This window comes from Erigeron canadensis, chromosome 8, assembly GCF_010389155.1.
Source record: "Erigeron canadensis isolate Cc75 chromosome 8, C_canadensis_v1, whole genome shotgun sequence".
NCBI lineage: Eukaryota > Viridiplantae > Streptophyta > Magnoliopsida > Asterales > Asteraceae > Erigeron > Erigeron canadensis.
Window position 1 is genome coordinate 30,773,210 of NC_057768.1, and position 20,353 is coordinate 30,793,562.

At 32.9% G+C, this 20,353-nt stretch overlaps 3 protein-coding genes and 2 non-coding genes across 5 annotated transcripts; 4 read left to right on the plus strand and 1 right to left on the minus strand.

Annotated features, from left to right (window-relative positions):
• The first annotated feature begins 3,396 nt into the window (after positions 1-3,396).
• LOC122579097 lies at positions 3,397-5,000 on the plus strand. Its single transcript, XM_043751197.1, has 3 exons — positions 3,397-3,830; positions 4,340-4,552; positions 4,639-5,000. The coding sequence occupies exons 1-3, from the start codon at positions 3,561-3,563 to the stop codon at positions 4,696-4,698; spliced, it is 543 nt and encodes a 180-aa protein (XP_043607132.1). The 5' UTR covers positions 3,397-3,560; the 3' UTR covers positions 4,699-5,000.
• A 2,999-nt stretch (positions 5,001-7,999) lies between these two features.
• Positions 8,000-9,229, plus strand: LOC122579911 (deoxyuridine 5'-triphosphate nucleotidohydrolase). Its single transcript, XM_043752170.1, has 3 exons — positions 8,000-8,378; positions 8,653-8,744; positions 8,848-9,229. Exons 1-3 carry the CDS (start codon positions 8,053-8,055, stop codon positions 9,090-9,092), a joined length of 663 nt encoding a protein of 220 aa, XP_043608105.1. The 5' UTR covers positions 8,000-8,052; the 3' UTR covers positions 9,093-9,229.
• Positions 9,230-9,926: 697 nt separating this feature from the next.
• TRNAE-UUC lies at positions 9,927-9,998 on the minus strand. Its single transcript has one exon. It is a non-coding gene; the product is annotated as a tRNA-Glu (tRNA).
• A 1,570-nt stretch (positions 9,999-11,568) lies between these two features.
• On the plus strand, positions 11,569-16,020 carry LOC122579890. The gene is made up of 4 exons (XM_043752149.1): positions 11,569-11,684; positions 13,171-13,232; positions 13,309-15,004; positions 15,233-16,020. Exons 1-4 carry the CDS (start codon positions 11,576-11,578, stop codon positions 15,877-15,879), a joined length of 2,514 nt encoding a protein of 837 aa, XP_043608084.1. The 5' UTR covers positions 11,569-11,575; the 3' UTR covers positions 15,880-16,020.
• A 219-nt stretch (positions 16,021-16,239) lies between these two features.
• On the plus strand, positions 16,240-16,311 carry TRNAE-UUC. The gene has a single exon. It is a non-coding gene; the product is annotated as a tRNA-Glu (tRNA).
• The last annotated feature ends 4,042 nt before the right edge of the window (positions 16,312-20,353 follow it).

Genomic DNA, 20,353 nt, shown 5'->3' on the forward strand with positions numbered 1-20,353 from the left:
TAACGAATAACACCATAGCTTGAAATATTTATATCTACTAGATAATATAATTAATCTCTTAGGCTTCAATTTGTTGACAATTTACTCTTTCAGTTCTTATACTCTCGTTAACTTAATATCTCAAATTTGTTTTAGTTTGTTTATTTGAAGCCTTCACAAAATGCGACAATTATACTTTTGAAAGTCGGGGGACTAATTTTTTTAACAGGTGCGGATCGAACATCACAATGAAGGATATAGACTATGTTGTCTTACTCGGGTTCACGATAGAGAACCCTCTCACCGAATACTTTATAAGAGAAAATACCTTCTATTAATCCGCCCGAATACACGACAATTAATAAAAGTAAAACCTTTGTCTATTCCGATTTCGAACCTGGATCTCCGAGGAACAAGTCTTCATTGAAGGGCTTCCGAAGGACTTGATTAACTAGATATTTTCAAACGAAAAAACATGTGAAAAAACTAAAGTTTAGGGGATAAAAACTTTTCCGTTGGATTAAATTGAGATCCAGTGTCGAATACTATTCCATATATGACTATGTCAAGGTTTGAATTTAGTGTTCTCCCTAAGAGGTATACACCTTATTTAGAATTGTTATTATTGTTAGTGATAGTAATTCACAATGTTTTATACTCCGTATATCTAATAAAAACGCGTATGGCTACAATCCAAAATACACTACAGTGTGTAACCGCGTTTAATGAACAATTAAAAAATTACTAGCTATTCCCATCCCAATAATAATATACAAGATATTTGATTTGATATCACCAAGATCGATATTTAATTGTATGACTTCTATAAGTTGATAGTTTGATACTTGACAAACACACTCATTATGTGTGTGTCTGTACACTTCTAGTGACGAGCCATTACGTAAATTACAAAAATAAAACGTTTGATAGATGAAGGTCTTTTTAAAACATAAATAAATAAACAAAATGAGTAGTCACCTTCATAGAAAGTACCACACTACTTAAATTGGTAGCTAACCAACGAAACAAAAAGCCAAATATCAACTTAAGTTTTTTATATATTAGTTTCAGGTATGGTATCTTAAAATATTTGATTATATATAGAGAGATTTTTTTCTTGGCTAATTTGATTAGTCTTTTATAAAGTGTAATTTGAGTTTATTGAAAACATTTGTTTTTCGATTTAACTAAACCCATCGTATCAAAGCTTAAAACGTCCGGTTATCCATTTGGTTTCATACTTGGCTATCGGAGATATGGAATAAGTATTACCCGTTGTTCTTGATTTTTATAATGTATATTGATATTGATATTGATATTGATATTGATATTTGATTTTTAATTATATATGTTTGATTTTTTTTGAAATTTTTTTTTGTATTAAACATATGAAGCATAAAAGATAACATATTTTCGATGTGCACAACTTTAAATTTATCAGTTACACATCCAGCATAAATTTATCACAAAACAAATTTTAAAGTCAAATTAAACCAATTATATTAGAGTCACACTTTGAGAAATTTGATCATACAATTAGTGATTCTTCTACAACTTTTAATGTTATGTGAAAGCTTGACTTATTATATCTTTATAAAAAATAAACCCATAAAATCAATTTTTTTAGTTGATTAAGCCGGTTAAAATCATATGTACCTTAGTCAATTTGGTTACCGCTAATTAAATTTTGAAGGCTTAAAAGCCATGTACTTAATTCAATGATTTCATGGACTCTAGATTTCATCATTTTTCAATGCCTAGACAAAAAGATAAACTTCTTCAATAACATAACATATATTTTTAAACCCGCAATTATATTATAAAGTTATTTCTAAAGAATTTTCTTATTATTAACACAATACAATATTTTTGTTAATTTTGATATCCATTGATTCGTCATGATCTCCTTTTTTTTAGAAAATGATCCACCTTTTACATTATGATCATATCGGGTTACATTGTCCTCCCTGCTCATTTTAGTAGTCTGATTCAATCATGAATACATTTCTGTTAATGTGTTACACTTTAATTCAATTCAAATTTAAGCTAAGATCCTTAATTGACTGAGAAGCTTGTTAGTTATTCAATACACATTAATTAATTAATTAATCAATTAATAATTTATTGTTTGTAAATAAAACGAAAAATAAAGATTAAGCGTCAAGATGGAGGTAAGGGGGGACATGTTGATGTATCATGATATGAAATCGAGTAACGAAGCACTATACTACGTAGTAAATACGAGTAGGCCCGCAACCACGCTATACGTCTCTTTCATTGCTATCAGATTTACCTATAATGATTAATGATTAACGAGCACAACATATAATTTACTCAAAATATTACTATTTAGTCTTCATGTCTCAATTTTTCCAAATCTTTTATTCTTAAGTTGACCGTAAATATTTTTTTTATATTATAATATATTTGATAGAAATTATATCTATGAAAAGTACATTTCAAACCCTATTTAAAGTTTACAAAATATTTCCACTATACCTATTTAAAATTTAATACATTAAGGTAAGACACAATCTGAGTTATTCATTCCCGATATGATAAGGCAAAACCATTTATTTTCATCATATACAAAGACCAACTTGGTCATTTGATACAAAATTCATATGAAATATGGTTTATTTGCATATGAGTTTGTTGGTGTGGGAAAAAAATTGGGTATAACGGTATAATTAAAGAAGTTAAAATGTTAACATGTAAAATTTAAACATAAAAGTTGTAATATTTATTAGAGGTGGGTGTTGCTAATTTTTTTATTTTTATTGATGGTTTATCTTAGTAGTTTTTTTTCCATTCAATGTAAAACATTTGTGAATTTTCAATTTGTCAAAAACTACATTTACGCTTTTATATATATATATATATATATCATTTATATATCGCAACCAATATATTATCAACGAGCATCACAATCAATATTTTACTACGACATATTCACCCGTTGTTATGTGTGGATATCATGATAATATATAATTTATACAACATCTAACTTTAATTTACAAAATAGGTTTAAAAATATTTTTAAAAATGAGATAATACATATATTGTAACATTTTTAACAAACGAGGGTTGGTGTCTGCGCGTTGCGACGGTTAAACGGTGATGATAATACAAAACAGTGGAGGATGAATCGATATGCGTGTTTAAATATGAAGGAGAAAAAGAAGTAAATGTGTGTTAGATTTTGATATGGTGTTTGTCTGATTATGTTTAGAGATATAAAATTAGAAGTAATGTATGAATTAAGAGCAATATAACGATATTGAAAAGATTGTTAAATTTTTTAAAATGGAGAGCCCAATGCATTTTAGAAGAGATTATAAAATTATAGATAAGTTTTAGAAAGAATTAAAATTGGGTAGCCGACACCATATGTAGTAGACATGTACCATTTACACATCCAATAATTCTTTTTCAACGAGTGAGTTGAGTCCACACTGAATTAAGGAATTTCCACCCACCCATTTTAATCACCTCCTCCCTCCCCCCTATTCATTCATAATAACTTTTGCTCTCCTCACGGATTTCATAACATCAAAATTCTTTCTTTCTTATAAACAAAAATGAAGGATACCGAATCAACAAGAAAACAAGACTTACCTCTTTTAGCTACACATAATGGTGGCGGTGGCGGTGGTGGTGGTGGTGGTGGTGGCGGTGCTGGGTTGTTTACTAAGAACAGGTACAAGTTTTGGGCCATTTCTGCAATCTTGTTGCTAGCTTTATGGTCCATGTTCACCGGTTCAGTTACTTTAAAATGGTCGGGCGATAGCAATGCTAGTAATCCCTTTAATGACTCATTTGATTCCCCTGTTCATGATCTCGACATATTGGTACTAACCTCTCTTTATTTTTTCTAATTTGCATATATAATGTTATTTAATTACAATTACACTGTATAAATCGGTAAATAGATAAGATTTAGGTTACTGGGTAGGCGAGTCTTTGACTGAAATGTATATGGCTTAAGTGGGAAATATATTCAAACCCAGTGGCGGAGCCAGGATTTTCAGCCTGGGTAGCCGAACAGTTTTCATATTGCTAACAAACGTTCAACTACTAAGTTAAATTATACGAGTCTGAGGTTGCCGATTACCTTTAAACTAGATAAATACATCAAAATAGTACTAGAAAAATAGAGTTTTATAGTAATTGTGGGGTTGCCATGACCACAACAGACTATCCCAATATGTTTATAACCAGGGGCGGACCCTGGGGTGTGCGGAAAATATCTTTACTCCGTTATAAAACAAACCTTTTACTGATCACTAGGTCACATTGACGTAGGTTTATGGTTGGATTGTATGATTGATGGTTATTTGTGATTTGAATGAAATACTAGGAAGTTGAGGACCGGGAGAAACTTGTAAAAAGGTTTTGGAATGTATACACACATAGTAAAACCACACGGCTGCCTAGGTTTTGGCAGGAAGCGTTTGAGGCTGGATACGAGCATCTCACTAGTGACGTTACTGAATTGAGAGACGCTGCAGTTTCTGAGATAGCTAAGATGTCTTTGGTTTCGGTCGATGTTGAACCGTTGCCTCAAAACACGGTTTGTTATTACTTACGCCTTTCTGATTAGCTACACATTTTTGGTCATAGGGTTTATTTGCTGAACAGTTTCTTTTGGTTGTGTAGGGTTTGGGAGGAATTAGGAAGAGATTGAGGCATGGAATTGGCCGGAAGATTGGTGTTTAGAATTGCACACTAGGTGTTCGACAAAAAGATTGTGATAATGCTATAAGGTTACTACTAAACAGGATCTTATTGAGGAAATGTGTTTTAATTTAATCGTGTCTTGCATAGTAGCTGAATTTGTTGAGTTGCAAACTGCAAAAGAAAAAGCGGTAATTGTATGAAAAGTGTCATCAACATTTATACATCATATATGATAATACTATAGGGGAACAATCTATGAAGAAACCCCTGGTCAAGAACAAGGTGTACTTGTATATGGATCTTATGATTATCAAATCAAATATTGCATTTTGTTTTGATTATTGTGTATTTGTCCTTAAAGACGAGTTATGTCAGTTTGAATGTTAGTGAACTTAAGCGCTAGAAGCTTCTCACTGTAACAAACAGAACAGAAAATTATATAGTGAGTGTTTCACGTCTGATGTCATCGAGGAACCTACCTTGGAATGGCTACAATAGGGGTTTGGTCCGAATTTCAGGTGCAAAATATGCTCATTTCCGAGACGACTAGTCCGGAAAAGGGCTTAAGAATAAGGATCTGTGAACGTCCATTGAAGGTTTAAGGCGAATTTTGATGAGTTTCGTTGATTCACTTGTTTTTGCAAATCATTGTCACTTTCACATACCAAAATACCAAACGCACCTTGTTATTAGTTATTACTAATGTGGAATTATTCTTTTATACTAATAAAAGATTGGGAATATATGTTGAAGAAATGGGAATATATGTTGAAGAAAATCCATATCCATTTCCATCCATACTAAAATACAATAAAAGGTAATTTTTAGGGATTAGTGTCTGGCGATGTAATGAATTATTCCCGATTGTTTATGTTATATAATAATCTACTCGAATGTCTATCTAATGTAATAAACTCGTTATTCTGTCTACCGGGTAACTCTTACGTGTAATAGGTTGGTGCCACGTAGGATGCCACGTTTGTTACATACAATAGACTTTAAGCCAAAGTTCATTACATTTAATAGACTTCCGGTCAACTCCATCTTCTGGTTATCTTCTCCGGCGAATTTCCGACCAACTTCCGGCAATCTTTTTTTCCCGATGATTCACAAAGAGATCGGTCCTGATTCAGTGGTATAACAAAACTTCTCCATTTATTAAAACTAATACAAGTGCCATAAAAATCATAACATTCGTATGTTATAATGCGAGCCTCAATTATCCAGACTTTGAAATTGATACATGTAGAAATGCCACTAATTATCAATCAACATTATAGCGCGTGTTCCCCTAAACTTGATGGTAATATTACATTTGTATCTCGATCTCCGATTACTGATATCATATTTCTATATCTAATTTGTGAATTTGTAAATTTTTATCTCAGGAATCATTGGTCTGGCAGCTCCTGCAACTCTGACCACCGTGTCTATTTGATCTAACATATAACCAGTTTGCCGGAAATGATCAAGAATCTTGAAGCTTTTACTTTTTTGGATTCATCTTCAAATATGCTAAATGGGTCTCTACCAGAATCTCTAAGTAGCCTTACTAGCCTTTCTGGGACTGTTATTGTCATGTAATCAATTTTCAGGCGAGATTCCGGCGTCTTTCAGGTTGTTTCCGGTTATTGTTAGTTTGGAGTTGCTTTATGAAAGAACCCATTTACATCTCTAGTAGATAATAATACTATGAAGGGTTGGTTTTTATGACGAGTTGTAACATGTAGTTGGTGAATTTGGCGTTTTTTGGCCGGTGAAGAATGGGTAATGTCGACACTGATTAAAAATATATACACACCGTATATTGAAATGGGATGAGTCCGCAGCCATGTATCCATAAATTAGTGAGCCATAAGCCATGCATATTTGGCCAAGTCATCTTTTAATTAAAATGATAACCGGTTACCTTTTTAGCAGGTAACGTGTTACATTAAATGGTCAAGACTAACGAGTTCATTACATTACATAGACACTTGAGTATATCATTGCATAACATAGACATTCACGGATAGTTTATTACATCTCGAGACACTAATCCTTAATTTTTAAAATCTGGTGACCAGTTAAAAGTTGGAGAAAATACTATGGGTCTAGGATGATGTTTTATACTAAAAACTTGTATCTTCTGTCAATAAGGTCTAGATCAACTCATAATTATCTGAGGACTAATATTGAGGCATGAATGGTTTTACTTGCAAGCCCAGGTCCCAAAGTCGTATAATTTTACTACCTTACAAAAAAATCTTGTATTGTTTCATTTAAAGAGACACATTCAATTTAGCCGGTTAAGACTTAAGAGGCTTTATTGGGATCTCATAGAATGTACCATGTTTTTGTATCTAGAACGTGTATCATATATGCGGCTGTTGATATAACGCAAATCATAGACATTTTTATGTTAATGTGGTTAAGCAAAAAATTCCAAAGCCGAATAATCATATAGTGAAATCTTTACATTTAGTAATGGTATATGAACCAATTAACCGAAACTCCAAAAGTCAGTGGCTCAACATATCAATGATTCTATATAATCTTTTTATGCATGTTGTATATATATATTTTTTTCTTTTTAGAACGGCGTGTTAGTTTGTTAGTGGTTCGAACCTTAACAGTGATATCCAAGCGGACAGTATATTAGAGGTTGAAACCCGAAGGCACCCGTACCAAGGGTGCGAGACCATGAGGAATTAAGATTCGATCCCAAATCTCCCTGCCAACATCTCCTCCCCTAAACCCCCAAAGAGAGGCCCAGATGACCACTTGATCTAAGACCAAGTGGTTATGCATGTTGTATATATTTGATCTATTTTCACTTCTTTTATATACCTATAAATAAAAGGGCATAATATATATGTTGTTAGCAATATCCATCTTAAAAAGTTCTGTTATGTGATGAAATTGATGTGAGCGTATATATTTTTTCTCTTAAATAAAAAGAGGATAATTACATATTGTCATTACAGCCCAGTGGTTAAGCATCAGCTTTACATGTTGAAGGTCTCGACTTTCAAGTTCAAGATATGGAAAAGACATTTGAAGGAATTTCACAATAAAGTTCTCTAGTGAAATAGGTCTAAGTCCTGCAGAGGAACAAGGTTTTATCCCGATTAAATGTCGTGTATTTGGGCGGTTTAATTATGAGTTTCGTATCCTACTAGGTTTTGAGGGTGAGAGGTTCTCTAACGCGGACCCGGTTAAGACAACGTAATCTAGATCCTTTGATGCGAGCAAATGATCCACACCTTTTTAAAAAAAAAATTAATAAAATGATAAAGATTTTTAGACCATTATTTAATAAGATTAATATAACATAATACAAAATAAAAACATAGCACAATACAAAAAAAAATTAGAAGGTACATTTGATACATCTAAAATCTAAATACAAACATGGCGGGAACTGTTGGCGCCATTACGGGATCCGTGTATTTGGCGGGCAATTCATCTCCATATAAACCCACCCACAGTCTCCACCTCCATTTTCAACATTCCCAGATCATAAACTGTTCATCATCAAAACCATTCATTCCAACCATGGCACAAAACATCACCACCACCACCACCACCCCTGAAATCATGGAACCAATCGCCAAGATCCAAAAACTTGACCCCCAAAATGACAACTCCACCTCTCTTTTCCGTGTTCAAAAGCTCTCCGATAACGCCGTCTTGCCTACGAGAGGATCCTCTCTTGCCGCCGGTTACGATCTTTCTAGGTAATCCAAATTTTATTTCAATATTTTCATTCAAGCATTTTATCAAACACCTTGTATGCATATAGAAAACCCCATCAGTTTTAAACTTTGTTAGATTTCTACATTATTGTTTTTTATTAAACCATTTGGATTTGTTTTTTTACTTTGAATTTATATGTAGTTTTTTTTATCAAACAGTTAGGGTTTTTGTAAGATTTTTTCCCCCTAGATTTTTGCTTTTTGTCGAACATGCGTTATATAGAGTTGTAATAATATATGTATAATTTTGATGTAGTGCAATTAAGACAAAAGTGCCTGCAAGGGGTAAAGCACTGGTTGCTACAGATCTAAGCATTGCAGTACCAGAAGGAACATATGCTAGGATTGGTATGCCTTTTTAATGTTTGTTTGACAAAACTTATACATACAAAAATGTATGTATGTATACTATATTATGTATAAACTGAATGCTTTGTTTTGTGTTGTACAGCACCAAGGTCTGGGTTGGCATGGAAGCATTCAATAGATGTTGGGGCAGGTGTGATTGATGCTGATTACAGAGGTCCAGTTGGGGTGATTTTGTTTAACCATTCTGATGTTGACTTTGAAGTCAAAGCTGGTGACCGAATCGCGCAGTTGATTATCGAAAAGATTATTACTCCTGATGTTGTTCAAGTTGATGATTTGGATTCTACTATCAGAGGTGCAGGTGGCTTTGGATCAACTGGGGTTTAATGGGTTTATGTTTTAACTTATTATAAATGTTTAGGAGCAAGGTTGAAAAATGAAAATGTTAGTATGACTATGCTTATGTTTGTAGCTCTACTACTTTGGATTTGATTTTGGTATATTAATCAACCACCTTTCATCTATAATTATTAGTGGAATTTTTTATGTAGTATGATGTCTAAATTATAATGTTTGGTTCTTTTTTCTGAAATATTATTTCAGTCTAGTAATTATAACAAAGAAGCAATGGTTATGTTGAAGTAAATATTGTATCTTATGCACAAGCTTACACTAAATTCATGATTCAATTTTAATTATAACTTGGATGGTGCATACTCCCTTATAATGATCGTCCATCGTCTATATATCTGGTTCGCGTTAAGTCCTACTGTCCAACTTAGACGTAATAAGTCCTATCTTACACGGTTCAGAGTGCTTCGATGGTGAAGCACTAATCTCTGAAACTGCTTGAGCAGAATTCTATATTTTATTGCACTTAAAACAGACTGCAATTCTCTAACTATAAATCAATGGTACTGACTACTGATTTCATCACACTGTGAGATGTAATAATCTCAATTTATTTATTTTTTTGGTTCCTTCCTAAAAATAAATGAGAAGTGGCAACAAAGTAGATCAGTACCGACTTACCGTGCACGCAATTAAGTTGAATAGAAAACTGTCATCCTATCACAAGTGCACATTCACTCAAGGGAGATCTTTTAATATTTGAACCACAATGCGCTTTCTCAATAAAGGAGTGGAAATAGTGAAGCTTCTTTGTTGTATTTCTTCTGTCATTAGACGTACCAAAATAGTTTTAAATACAAAATGAAAAAGTTCCGATGCCGGGAATCGAACCCGGGTCGCCTGGGTGAAAGCCAGATATCCTAACCGCTGGACGACATCGGATTTGTTGTTTAATAACCAACGTTATATTCTTTCTCTAGTAGCTGATATTTGAGCCAAAGAATGAAAGGAAAAAAAGGAGTTATTTCGTTTCCACCGCAAATTTGAAAATTTCCTTTGCTTTAAGGTACTTTTTAATTTAAATAGATAATTGAAACTGGAATACTCGATGTAATACAATAAATACATTGTTTAAAATAAAGTTTAAATTCTTTCCTTTTTTTAACATACATTCATCTCATGCAAGAATTCAACTTTAGTTGGTTTTTTTGACGCAATATATGATTTCTAGCTCGTGGCTGGCGACTTAACAAAAACCAACTCCATCTTGGGATTTTTACTAAATGGAGTTAATTTTTTATATTATTTCTCATAACTTTACTTAAAAGTATTTATATTACATATTTTATATCTATCACGTATATTTGTCACATTTTTAATTTTCTAGAAGGTGAAAGTAGTTTTTATTTCTAAAAAAACAAATAAAAATTTTGAAGACACGTTCTAATTAGAAAACTAGAAAACATGTTAGAGATGTGAGGGAGGGGAGGAATGAAATGAAAAATGAAAAACAAGAAAAAAATGTTTTCAAGTTATCAATGGAAAAATGGAAAACATTATTTTTGTTTTCTTGAAAAACATTCTTAGCAAACTATGATTAGAACGCATTTTCTGTTTTTCATATTTTCTTAAAAAACAAAAATAGAAAACAAGAGGTGTTTCCCGCAACCAAATGCCTCTTTAGTTTTTATAGATGATTTGATATACTGTTTGGTTTTGGACTTTTGGTCATCCGTAGTTCTTCACCTATATTATCGAAAAACTTTTTGTATGGTAACACGTCTCTCTTTTCTTTTTTTTTCTTACCCCACTCCTATCGTTGGCATAGGCGAAGGAAGAGGCAAAAGAGTCCAGGCCCCTCTGAAACTTTAATATATTATAGCGTAAGTTTTATTAGATACGGGTTATTATTAATTTAAATTTTACATGTTCAGCCCCTATAAAATCCTTCAATTTCTGTCAATACGCATAGAACACGTTTATAAATCTATAAAGACATAACATTCCAAGCTAAATGGCGAAATCAGCCATGTTACACAAAAACCTTATATAAGTTTTGTGTAATGTAACAATTAGAAGAAACAAAATAAATGCATACGTACCACTCGTGTAATAATGTATGGGCAATGATAAGTAATAAGACCCTTAAATAGAAAAAGTGCAAAAGAATTGAATCACTTTGAAATATGTGACATTGCTTGGTTTTAAATCCAAGTCATTGTGAATTTGTATTCGAGTGTGTGTTGTAATATGCATTTTGCAGTGGGTGAGAAAACGTTCACGTCAACCTTTCCACTACATACATTCTCCACCAATTCTCTAAAACTGTTGTTTTCTTTCTCACCTGATCTCGATTGAACCTTCCCAACTAAACCCCTGTATTTACACCAAATCTATGATCTTCTCTCATCACCATTTATTAATTCCCCTTTATTTCTTCTATAACGTTTGACCGATTCAAACTTATAAATTAGTCTTTTTAAATTTTTTTCCCCCAAAGTCTAGAGCCTGCACGAAAAATGGCAGCCAAGTCTGATTTTGCACAAAAGCTGTTGCATGATCTCCGGCTGCGGAAAGAACGAATGGGCGTAGCTCAGGGTTCGGGTCATACCAATGCTACGGCTAGAGGTACCATATATACTTGTCTTTTTAGTTTGATGATCGATCAGCTATATATATATATGCATCTATATATTCTTAGTTTCTATATTCGTCTTTTGTTGGGTACGTTTTCTTGTTTTTTTTTTTTTTATTAGTATTGTACTATTGTGATGGAGTTTATAGTACTTGTATTATCATTTGTTCAAACATTTATACAATAATCAATATGAATTCACTAGGTAATCCATACACTACGTTTTTTAACCGTATACACATGTTTAACAATATTGTATAGTAACACACCTTAATTAAAAGACATTTAGTGGTGTACGATAAAGAAAATATATGTATCGATCGTCGCTAGTTATTCATCGTTGGACATAAAATCACAGGAGTCACAGCTATTGGGTGATATGAAGCATCACATGCATATAATTAGAAGCAAAAATTCATGGTGATCTTATTTGATTTGTTAGTCAACAAATGATCATGTTACAAAATGAGCATTTGGCAAAGCGGTTAATTTTGAGTATGACCTATCAATAAAAAAAATTGATGGGTCGAATTTTGTTTAATACGTAGAATCAAGATAATTAGGGGGTGGTTAATGTAATAATTGAGTGTAAGTATAATTTTTTTTTTTTAATAAAAAATAAAAATAGATATTGTTCTCGCTAACTAAGATTCCTGTTTAATGGCTTGAAGCGATTCCAAAACTGATAGAAATATAAAATGAAAAGTCTGATCAAGTGACGGGGGTATGGGTTTAAAGTCTAGATATTATTATCTGGGACCTTTTTTAGTTAAGATAAAAATAATAAAAAAATACTCGTAGTTAGTACTTAGTAGTAACCAACAAATCTACATGTTGTATGCAATATATATCAATGAAACAAAATTTATCAATATTATGAAATGAAGTATTCGTATACTTATAGGTTTAAATTAAAATTCATACAATATTTAGTTTTCAATATATTATGTTAATAACATTGAATATTTTATACGAGTATTTATTAATTATATAAAAACAAAATTAAATGAACGTATTGATGCATCAACTAGACCCCACATATGTGACTTGTATCCCCTAGTGTGTATGGTGGTCTCTTTTGTGCCAAACTTGCACACATGACTCAACCATAAAGAGCAAAACCATAAAGGAAATAACTCACATGTTCTACTACACTTTAATATAGGTGCCAAACCCACCTTTAATCCATAGCGCATTGATAGATTTTAAATAAAAAAATCAATGCTTTAAAATTACCAAAAAAATAATAATATATATTCAACAATTACCGTTTTACCGTAGTGAAACAATCATTGACCACATGGACAAAATTTATACAAGTTAGATGAAAGGCATACAATGATGTGAAACATTAATCTATGATAAAGTAAAAATATGTCACGATTCAAATTGATAAAATACTACTATTAGTTGATTAATAAAATTATCGTTTTTTTCTTTCTAGATGTATATAATGTTGTGTGTATGTTTGATGAATAGATGCGTATAGGAACCCTGGAAATGTGCAGAGAGGATCTAGACACACAAAATCACTTGAAATCGTAAGTTAATCTTTATATTTTAGTTTTTGTAACGACAAATATACTCACATTATATCGTGTAATATTTTTCGTGTAGATCGGTGGGGCAAAAACGATGAACCAAAACTCAAATCGAGCTCTTAGCATAAACGAATCATCGCAACAACTTGTTTCTTATACTGGTGGACAACACCAAAGAGCGGAATCCATTGGAGATTTATCCATGGCCTTCACGTACGCGGTTAAAAACGGGGAGAAAATAATGAACATGGATTTTTCAAATTCGCGTAGCACCAACACAATGATAGAATTTTTGCAACAAATCGGTCGGAGATCACTAGACGTTGAAAATACAAGAAATGGGACGATGACAAGCTTAGTAAAGCATCGTCCCTCGAGTGGTGGTGTGGTTGCTGCTACTCCAGCACTCACCACCATTCAGATCAAAGAAATATCAAAAGGAGTACAAAATCTTTACGAAATCATTAGATCGGGTTCTAGTGGTACAAATATGAATAGGTATTCGATGGAAGTTGGGAAAGAGTTGTTGAAAGGGGCTAAGGGTTTGGAAGAATCTTTAAGAATGCTTGTGAGTTTGCAAGAAGCTTCAGAAATGATGGTTACTCCACAACGAAAGAGTCGTGTTACGTTGTTGGAAGTCGATGATGAAAATGATCAAAATGATCGTTCAAAAGTTGTGGATCGAAACCAAGTTGCTTTGCCTAGATTTTCTTTTGATAAGCCGTCTAGAAAGACAAACATGGCATTACCTGATGCTTCTAGTGAGGTATCGGGTCATCAGAGATCGGCTAGTGCTGAAAGCGTTAGAAGTGTTTCTACAACACAGAACGCCTCGAATCGTTCAGGAAAAGGGAGGATATCAAATGTGATCGCGAAACTAATGGGACTTGAAGAGGTTTCTGTCAAGGTTGAGCGAGACTACTGTAAAATAATTGAAGATTCAAGTAAGAGTGTAGTTAATAAGACTATGAGACAGGAAAAAGAAAGTATAGTTCCATTAGACGATCGAAAGTCCCAAAACACCCATGAGTTGGATACAAACAATAAGCGGTTTGATCAACTGCCTAAGAAGCCGGAGAGACAAATGAAAGGTGAGACAAAAGAGAAGTTGCAACACAAGCGTAGAGGGCCAGAAGATGAAGAGAGTTTGCGAGTGGACAAGAAGAAAACGATCCGAAAGGAGAAGAAGAACGAGATCAGACTCGTTCCTAGAAGCAATAATCAAGCTCAAAAACCCGAAAAAAGGACCCAAAAGGGTAAACAAGATTCACAAGTAGTCAAACAGGTTAAGAACATGAGCCCGGTTTCAAAAGAGCTCCAAATACGACCCATTGAACAGAATCCGCAAGCAAAAGAGCTTCAAACACGACTCTTTGAACAGAACCCGAAAGCAAAAGATCCAGCTCCAAAAACTCAAGTATTTGATAAAACAGAACGTTACAAGCAACCGCCCGTTGTCAAAGAGAAGCCCGTTATACGAAAGAAGGAAAATGTATTGCCTGTAAGAAACACCGACGCCCCTCGATTGAAAGATGAGGTATTGAAAAGAAGAAATCGAACGGGTATGAAAACTTTAGCGGCACCAACAAAGCATAAACTTTCGGTTTTAAAAGAAACGAAAATAAAGGATGTGACCATCCATTTGAAACCCGAAGAAACCAAGAGCAAAATGTCGAACTTAAATAAACCAAAATCGACTATCCAAGTGCCTGATTTTGATTACGAAATCAAGAATGGTCCTCAACTATCATCATCAGATATCATAGTTACTGGTAAGTATCATTTCAAAATATTTCAAAATAGAGAAAAAAAAACTTTTTAAATATTAAGAATACGAGCGATTTTATTTGCTTGAAGCTTCTAAAAGCTGACACAGAAAAGGCTTTTTAAATATAAAAAGTATCAGTGATTTTATTTGTTATGAGTGTTTTCTTAGAAGCTTGAATCTTATAAAAGCTTTCAACCAAACATACTCAGCTAACTTATCGTATTGGCTACAGGTGCAAGGAGAAAAAATATAGAGCCAGCAGTTCATTTTTCGAAAATTAAACTGAAGAAAGCGTTCTACTCTAATACACGAGTAGTACTAACCGAGGATGAGAAGCAACTCAAAGAGATTCTAATAGAGGATCAACTGTTTTTAAGCACGGCCAAAGCCCTTTTTAGACTCGATATACCAGTCGGTTTTCTTCATGTGGATGATCATAACGACCATCACAGGGACGAAACTAAGTTAAAACGAGATTGTGGGTACGAAATCTTGAAACGAAAAGCAAGAAGCCAAGAACTTTCGGTTCACCCATACGTGAAACCTTCCGTTAGTGGCACGACTATAAGGTTTTTAGATGAACTTGTTAAACAACTATATAAAGATTTGGAAAGCTTACGAGTTTATGGTAGGAATTATGATCACAACGAATATGATGAAGCGGATTACTTGTATATGCTCGAGAGAGATATATATAACACGAATCCGGATATCAACAGTTTTTGGGATTTTGGTTGGCATATTACTACGTTTTCATTTGTCGAAAAAGATGAGTTTGTGAACGATGTGGAAGGAGATGTGCTTCATATACTCGTTGATGAGATTGTCGATGATCTTATGAGCATGCATGTCGTTAGCTTTTTAGTAAAAAGAAAATGATTGTTTATCGAGTGAAACCGGGTTATTTATATGTATGATATGATGATGAAGTTTTTTCTTGTAAAAAATGTATGTTGAGTTTATGAGTTTGTAAAGTTTTGTGGTGAGTTAATCCAAAATCAAATTCAATTTATATAATGTAACTTGTACTAAACGTAGTATATTTGTTACCAAATCTACCAAATAATAGACATAAGATACAAGTATAACTTTATCAAAACTACGTTCAAGTATTATGACACACATGTTTATATAGTTTTCTCGCATTATTATTACAAGAACTATATTTTAATTGAAAAAGTTAATATTGAAATCATGCGATTGGATCATACATTATACATTAACAACTGCAACAAGAATTCCGATGTCGTCCAGCGGTTAGGATATCTGGCTTTCACCCAGGCGACCCGGGTTCGATTCCCGGCATCGGAACTTTTTTTTTTTTTTTGAAACTTGACATTTAGTTTGTTATCTACTTTTCTAACATTTCCTTTTATTCCATATAGTTTTCCCGGCTTTTTATATGTGTATAGTTAGCTAACAGATATTGTGTTGTGTTTTTTTTGTGTGTGTGTACTAAGTACATCTCTATGTCTTTTAAACAAATGTGGCTTGCTTAAGTTATCACTACGTATAAAGGTTACTCCTATAAAACACAATCTATCATGTATAGTTGATAACTAGACACTATCAATCTACCATAGTTGTTTCATTGGTTATGATATCTATTTGGAATTTGTTTAGTTACTCTGATTTTGTATATAGTGATAGCACAAGTCTGAACTCTGAACACATGCTCCATGCTCATTCTTTTGAATGTTTTTTGGCGAATCAAATAGCTTATAGAAACAAGTATATGCCTTGATTGCCTTCCTACTTTAAATTAAATTAAAGTTATAATATAACTGGTAAACTTACATACAGAGTGTATGCTCAGAGCACTTGCAGTGTCCCTAACCGGGTCCGTTTTTTGCTCGTGGTTGCTTCAAACCGCATGCAAGCTCACACCATTATGTGGGACTCGATGTAATGGAGCTTGTGGTGGGAGGCTCATGATGCTAACAACGATCGTTTTATTTTATTCTCTCAACTTAAACAAAAAAAATGGATTCAAGACTAATAATTTACTATTGGGTGTCATGGGGATGTTGTATAGAACTGATGGTTAACTTGTTGGAAGGAATATATTTCAAATATGAAACTGACAAAAACGATGACTAGTAATTAGTACCGGTGACACAAGACAATCTCTAATGATTTTAGTGCCCAAGTGAAAATTTAATTAGGTTTTTGTCTATGATAAGTCAAAATTTGATATCCTCAATTTAAATAGTTTGGGTATATATATCATGATATATATCTTTAGCTTAAAAGAATACGAACTATGTGATTGTTATATATCTAAATTTGTATATAGATATTTTATATCTTAATATTTTAATCCATAAAAAATGTGAAGCCAATCATTTATCAATTATTCAATAAATAATAAAAAAAAACTAGTTAGTTAAGGGTTATATACCCAAGTTGAGGTATACAACAACCACAAATTCACCCTTTTTCATAGTTAAATACTTAGAGATTATGTGTTTGTTAAATACTCAAACATAGATATATAATCCCTCATATCTTAATACTTTAATATTTCATGAACACCATCATTTATTGTATAATGTGAAATATGTAATGTTCTTTAGGCTCATCCAGTAAGACATCGTGCCTTACATGTTAGAAGACATTGATAGCATTCCATCCTGTCATAGCATAGCGTTGTGGCATGGCATCTCCTCAACAATGAGTACGAATGAAGAGTGAAAGTGTGTGGTGGGTTACGGTGAAAGACATGAGATTTATCCGTTTATAAAATTTTTTTTTGTAAATATGAGGTGATGATGAGGTAACAAGGCGATATTGCTAGTAGAATGTATTCATGCAAGGGCTCCCAATGTTTTTGTTTTCACTGTGTTCATGGCGTATTATCGAGGCCGCTGTTGGTATGACCCGTGTTTTGGGCAAGTTTTGGGCTTGGTGTTCATACCATGAAGAGGATAAAAGGAGGGGAGGTGGTGTAAGGGGTGTATCAATGTATTTTGTTATTTTTTATGTTTAAAATAGATGGTAAATGAGAATAAAGAATTGTTAGTATGGGTCATGTTAAATAGTGTTTTGAGAAAAAAATAATAAGACAATGTTGATGTGATAAGAAGAATGGTGTTCTTACATCATGTTTTACCACCAAAGTTTTACTAGAATGTCATTATAATAATAAATATTATCATTTTCATTGAATTCTTAAAGATAAATTTTGAAATTCTAATACAAAGTAAGTAGGTTTCACACAAACCCAAATTCCCAAATTTTGAAGAGGACGACCATGAGAATTTCATTCAGGATGACGTGATGGCACTAACATTCTAAGAATATGAGTCAAGAACATCCAGAATGTAAGGGCATGGGGAGTGAGGGGTTATGGGAACCCCTCAAACTCTTGAGGAGCTACTATGTGGAGATCCCTTCATCCCGTCATAGCATAGCGTTGTGGCATGGCATCTCCTCGGCAATGAGTACGAATGAAGAGTGAAAGTGTGTGGTGGGGTATGGTGAGAGACATGAGATTTATCCGTCTATAAATTTTTTTTGTAAATATGAAGTGATGATGAGGTAACGAGGCGATATTGCTAGTAGAATGTATTCATGCAAAGGCTCACAATGTTTGTGTTTTCACTGTGTTCATGGCGTATTATCGAGACCGCTGTTGGAATTTTTTGTACGGATACTAAGTTTTTCGAGATATGTGGTGTAAATACGAACTTTGTTTGAAAAACTTGTAAAACTACGAAAATCGGTATTGTAGACACTAGTTTTGCTTTTTTCTTGAAAAAGTCCGTGTCTTCAACGCCGGCCTTTACTTACGTGGCTAACTAAGCCGGTGTTTTAGACACCGGTCTTACTTTATCTTGAGAAAGCCGGTTACCTAGACACCGGCCTTCAACGACGCGGTTCAGCTCTGATAAAGCGGTGTTGTACACATCGTTCTTTTTTTTTTGTTGCGGAGAGCTCCGGCCGGCGGAAAATAGAGAAGAAAGAGATGATGGCCACTTATTGGATAGATAAAAAGTAGTATTGAAGAGTTATATCGAATCTTTGCTTTGGGAAGAGAAAAAGAAAAAGACTAATGAAAGTAACGTATGGGTGTTGGTTCTCCCCACTTCCAATTAATTTACCTATTAAATATTGATATGTTTTTTTATTTTCGGCTGTTAAACACAAGCATCTTTTACGGAGTATGTATTTATATATTCATTAATAATAATAATAATAATAATAATAATAATAATAATAATGATATGTATATCACATTAAGATATACTACTTTAAAGACCACATACAAAAATTCCTGTCTATTTATTTATTGATAATAATCAAACATATATTTATTAATATAATTCATAATTTATTTTTTAAACATTAATATAATTAAAATTTATGTTTTTATATATTTTATTTTTCTTTTATATTTTAAATACTTGACATAAAATTTAAGGTCCAAAACATTGTCGTGTAAAAAATATATTCAGTGACAACACATGGTTGCAATAACTAGTCTATACTATATTATAAAGCAGATCTTCCATGTCTACATTTTAAGTTTCAACATTTACTTTCTCAGAATGCCCATATATCAATTATATATTTACCTAACACCCTTTCTCTCTACTCAAATCTCAACCAATCATTTTTTTTCTCTCTGCTCCATAAATCTTTTATTCCTCCAATTCATTCAAAATCTTTTCTCGCAAAAACCGTACATCGATAAATTATAAAAATTATATGAGTGTTCTTAAAATTTCATGCTTTTTAAATAATAAACCTCATAAAATAACTTAAATAAATACAATACTTGTTTACATTAGATTATATATATAATGAATTTGATATGGGCCAAAAGATTAATTTCTTTATTCGTCAAAAAAGGTTTAAATAAGAAATACAATTAGAGGCCTAATAGGAGAGCAATTCCTGAATTCTAGGAACAAACTAATACTACCGTAAATAATTAAGTAGATAAACATAAATAAAGATAAACATCCTTTACTCCCCCTCAAGTTGGAGTGTGGAGATCACGAACACCCAGCTTGCCAAGTAAAAAGTTCAACTGTTGAGCCCCTAATGGCTTGGTAAAAAGATCAGCTACTTGATGTTTGGTGTTGATGTTTAAAGGCAATATTTCTTGAGATTCAACTCTTTCACGGACAAAATAACAGTCCATTTCAACATGCTTTGTACGCTCATGAAATACTGGATTATTTGCAATATGACGAGCCGCGCCATTATCACATAAAAGAGGTGTAGCATTAGTGACAACAACTTGAAAATCCTTTAAAAGCCATCTCATCCAAAGAATTTCACTTACAGTACTAGCCATCGCTCGGTATTCTACTTCAGCCGATGACCTTGAGACCATTGATTGCTT